Here is a 5,426-nt window from a genome sequence, read left to right as displayed (position 1 = left end):
ATTTTTGGATCTGGCGTTATTTAAACCAGAGTTGTAAAATTCCGTTAGTACTTTTCTTTTTTTTAATATGAGTTTTAAGATAACCTCATATGGATTATTGAGGGTTACAATTATTTATACAAATCCAATCAAAATAAAAGTGAATTTTTTTTTATCTGGCCTTTCAGATGGATGCAGTAAAATAATGTTCCCAATCAGCAACAATTTGCGTGTATAGGTTTAATAGTATGTATATTTATTTTATTACATGAACTGATAGTATTTTATAAGGCACTAAAAACATATTTATTTAATATAGCACAAATGTTAAATAAATTCCAATGATGGTTACCGAAATAAATTATGTTGCTGTTGTATTGTGTTTGTATAACCATCAACTGATTTCAACAAAATCTTTTGTTATTCTTATTAATTGATGTATATGTGTATTATTTGGACTGAATAGTAATCTATGATCATTAAGTAAGAAAGTAACGTTTGTACAGCTAAAGCAAGTATTTACCGTACTGCGCTGCACCCCGGACCTTATTGTCAATACGCCGCCTCTTACTCTGGTCTCGGGTTATTATTTATGGCACCTCCTTGACCGGCATAGTGTATATAAAAGTAAGTAGAGGGCGGACACTATCACAGTCTGCAATCACAGCAAACACTACCACCATCATGTACAAGCTGGTATGTAAAATAGTTTACATTTTAATTATACAGAGGGTGTTTCGTATAAGGAGTCCTAGACGAAGTATCTTAATTACTTAACGGTTACCGAGCCAAATTTATTCATAAAAAAGAATAATAAAATATATTAAAGAATTCTTAAATAAGATTTTATTTTAACCTGCAGACCTAGGAATTGTTTCTCGAATTTTTCAAATGTTAAGATATATACAGTATGCATAATGTTTGTAGGCCAAATACTTTGGTGTAAGCGAAAGATAACAGAATTTTCATTTCAAAATAAACCTCCAGGAGTGCAGTTTTGAAAACAAAAAACGTATTGTGACTTTTACTTTCCCAATAACGTGCGCGTTATTGCAACACAATACTTTTCTGAAAAGATTTCCGCCTGTGATCGAAGCCAAATTTAAAAACGTGAACACTACTATAATATATATATTTATATTACCTAATATATATACATACATACATATATATATATATACACCATTATATATATTCAGTTCATTTTCATTGAAGCCAAAAGAAAAGTCCCATTATGAAATTGTTATCTCGCTATATTTCTAACCTTTCCCTCAAGAAATGTTCTATGTAAAAAAAAAAATAAATTTTTCAATTTTTCTACATATTGTATAGTTTATTATAAACAGTTCCTACCACCTTTAACATTTAATTTATGGTAACTTGGAAATTATGTTTCTTATGTTTTCTAACGTGGATTATTATTGATTTCTTTTTTAAAGAACAATCTTCTATCGATTTCATGAAAACTGGATTTGTCATTTTATAATAAACTGGTTATCGACTTGTATAATTTACATACAATTATTCCGTTTACTTATATTTACCTATAATATTTTTTACTATATTCGTTTACTAAAAGGAAAATGTATTTTGATAGCATCAGCGTTTGGAAGAGCGAAGGAAAATAATTATGGTTGAATATTATATACCTTTACTAGGGTACTCTGGTAGAGACGGAGTCTACGTAATCAGAGGTGTAAAACTTTTGGAGACCCCGAATAGGCTTTAAATCACGAAGAAATGAGATACAGTCTTTTTAGCGTATTATTCCCGTTTCGATTTGTCACTGTAACGAATCAAAAACATTACTAAATAGTAAAATACTGATAAGATAACTACTGTCACAGATATCATGTGAACTATCCACCACAGCGTCCAACATCTCAGCGCGTGCGGCAACCGCTTTTCATAAAGCCTTTTCAAAAAATTAAATCCTACCATAAATTGAGTTTGTACCAAATAGAAAATACACATGAGGTTGGATCCCGCTGAGGTCTTAGTAATGAATGCTCGAAATTCGAAGTTTTGTATGTTAAAAGCACTACTTATAGTCGGGAAAATAAAATATACTATTGGCACGTTGCTGCCAAATAGAGTATGAATGAACTAAATACCATGGGACGGGCGTAAATATTCCAATGTTCTATGGATTGTACCTTTGAAATTATAATTATTACAACTTTAAAAATAACTTCCTTTTACGACGAACTTATGTCACAAACGTGGGCGTCAGCATTCTTGCAAAATGCAGCTGTAGTCGTAAAGGGGAATATTAGTAGACTGGAAGTCTAAAACGTAAGTAAATGGACTTTAACTCAAAAAGTGAGCTCGAAGAGCGAACTTTAACTCGCCTAAAACAAAATCGCGACGGTATTAGCCATTTATCGAGACAACTTATAATCACGATAACGTGGTCTCATTCAAAGGACATCGCCACAAATATTATCCAAGTTGACCTGGCAAATAAAACACATTCAAGGTAAGGTACTTTAGAAGTTATAATTCTACTTTACACTACATTGAAATTAGATGTCTCGCATGAAACTTATGATACGAAAATATAAATTTTTACTTACGGACAAGGCGCACGAGGTGTTCCTTCGGTAGCGTGGTTCGGCAGCTAGTTCCTAAGTTCCCGAGAGAAAAAATAATACGCTTTCCAATTAGGTTATCAATCCGCCAAGAATTTAGTTCCAAGAACATCGGAAACATCGGATGTAACTTATACCAACCAGTACCATTTAACTGGGTTGCGAAAATATGTACTATATGAAGTAAAACTAAATAACGGTACAAGTATTTGTATCAGTAATATAACTACGCGTTGATTTTAATCCCTCCTTTTAATGATAATAGTAAGAAATTCAAAATGTTGTACCTACTGCAGCTTTATTTCACCATTTCTAGGAAGAGGAAACGCCTCAAAATTTATTTACCCATTTATTCATAAATAATATACTAGGTGGTCGCTTAGGTTGTAAATACAATACTGAATCACCTAATTTGTAACTAGTAAAACATTCAATCTATATTAAAGGATCCTAGTTATCTCATTTAATCATTTATGAAAAGCACTCTAAAGTTTGAATTACAACGGGGAAGGAACACAAATTGTACACTTAGTTACTAAAACTATTAAAACACTACTTAAAAGTGTCTATAATCTTTCGGACCCTTAAAGAAGTTAGATATTAAAAGTTTGTGATATAATCAATAGTGATACTGATTGTTACTTATGATCGATAGGTAGGTAATACCAGCCATACTGTAAGCAATTTTTAATTCAAAACCTAAAATATGGGATTTAAGTATTTCTTAAGAGAAAAAGTTTGATGAATTTGGAATAAAAATAATCATAGGAGAGTGAGTATCTTGTATTGGAACAAAGGGGTAGTTTATAAATGTGTATTCTATCAGAGAACGCACTGCTATTGATATTACAATGTCCTGTTACAGGTTATCTTCAGTGTCCTTATCGCCGCTTGCTATGCCGGCTACGTACCTGCACCTGTGCACTACGCCCCTGCCCCTGTCCACTACGCCCCGGCCCCAGCTCCCGTACCTGTAGCCACGTCCTACGCCACCATCCACCAGGTACACCACAGTGTGCCCGTACCTGTACCTGTCAAGGTGCCCGTGGCTGTTCACGCTCCTGTCGTAGCTCCCGTAGTTCCAGTGGTCGCCCATGCTCCTGCTCCAGCACCTTACCCTCATTATGGTTAGAGGTGTATTCGTGTAAAACAAACAACTAATAAAGAGTAGAATCGTAATGATGATATTAACTGCTATAACCTTTTCCAAGTCCTTTGTTTTAAAGTTTGTTATTGATGATGGATCAATTCAAAGGGAAATTGGATTCCGGACATTTGCTATCGTTATACATAGCAAATGTCCGGAATGTGTATGTTACAAAAAAGTATGACACTACTGCATTGAAATCTACTAGTTTCTTCAATTGTTAAAAAGACAATACACCAAAAGGAACTTTTTTATGTATAAATTGTGAGTTATTAATTGTAATTGTGTGTAAAGACAATATATATATATATATATATATATATATATATAAAATATATAAATAAATAAATAAATATATATATATATTTTAATTAAATTGGTATAAATGGCAATAACCTAATTTATTTTGTTCAATGAACACAATGTACAGAATCACAAAATGTACTTGCTCGAACCCGCATCTCTCACTTGTCGGGCGAATGTGCTACCATTACACCACAGAGCTCATATTTTTTACGATTCAACTTATTTTGTATTTGGCCGTATCTATCACATATGCGTTTAAATAACCAAACTATCATATGATCGGAAGAATCGGCTCTTTGGTGTAATGGTAGCACATTCGCCCGGCAAGTGAGAGATCCGGGTTCGAGTCCCGGCGGAGCAAGTACTTTTTGTGATTCAATGTTTATTGAAAAAAAAAATATATATGTATATACTGATTGAGATTCAATAAAGTAATAAGCTCATAGGTTTAATATGCCTTCAATCTCCTCAACCTCCCCATTCTTCCTCTCAGCTGACTCTTAGGCCTACTCCCTCATCTAGTCCTGTTCCTTCTATCAGTCTCAGACTCCGAATCTCCTAGGCTACTGCTCAAAATGGGACAAAGTTATACTAAGAAACACGGACCTTTAGTATTTACATGTTTTAATATATTATGGTTTCCATCTGAGAACTGTCTACTGTTGATTATTGAAGTATTGAAGCCTACTCTGTTTACACTAAGTGCAGAAAATCCAAATAATCATGTTAAAAATATTTATTAACATAATAGGTCTTGACCACTTTGTCTAGGCTTGACCACTTTCTAAGAGACACCTACATCTCCAAAACTCAGTCACGTTAGTGGGAATGTACCTATAGTCCCTCCGTTTCAGTGCCAGATTCCATTTTAAAATTGAAAATTTTGAATCACTACTTTCAAACACTGGCTGCTTAATGACTTTGATCACAGATCGGTTTAATTTCCTTTAGCAGTAGTCATAGAGCTTAGGATTGAAGTTTTCATACTAAGGGTCCCCTCTATGTGTATTTTAAGTACCCTAGTTACAGTACACTGGGATTTACACAATCACAATTATCCTTTACATTTCGTAAACTTAGGCATTGAAACTTACCTACACTAAACTACTTATTTCCTTAAAGCATGTAGAATTTAAATTCAATTCTGTACGAATTTCCAGTTCTGGTAGCTCCCAGCCTGTAGGAGCACCCGACTAATGGCTGCTTTCGGGACAGAGAGCACATAGATCACCTCGTCCTGTAGTAAATCCCAGCCTCTGGTACTTTCGGGATGTAGCAGACCTTGATGTTAGAGTATTACCGACCACTGAAAGACCCCAACTTCATGACCGGGCTTGTTATTGCTCCTGATCCAGAGAGCTTCTTAGCCTAAGAGTTCTCTCGGACTCTGGAATATTCTGGGT

General features: G+C 34.2%; 1 protein-coding gene across 1 annotated transcript; it reads left to right on the top strand.

Annotated features, from left to right (window-relative positions):
- Positions 1 to 643: 643 nt before the first annotated feature.
- LOC124354188 (cuticle protein 70, isoforms A and B-like) lies at positions 644 to 3,749 on the top strand. The gene is made up of 2 exons (XM_046804460.1): positions 644 to 675; positions 3,436 to 3,749. The coding sequence occupies exons 1-2, from the start codon at positions 664 to 666 to the stop codon at positions 3,700 to 3,702; spliced, it is 279 nt and encodes a 92-aa protein (XP_046660416.1). The 5' UTR covers positions 644 to 663; the 3' UTR covers positions 3,703 to 3,749.
- Positions 3,750 to 5,426: the final 1,677 nt, after the last annotated feature.

The sequence above is a fragment of the Homalodisca vitripennis genome, chromosome 2 (genome assembly GCF_021130785.1).
Source record: "Homalodisca vitripennis isolate AUS2020 chromosome 2, UT_GWSS_2.1, whole genome shotgun sequence".
Taxonomy (NCBI): domain Eukaryota; kingdom Metazoa; phylum Arthropoda; class Insecta; order Hemiptera; family Cicadellidae; genus Homalodisca; species Homalodisca vitripennis.
The sequence above is the reverse complement of the archived record's forward strand: the minus strand, read 5'-3'. Positions and strand labels throughout refer to the sequence as shown.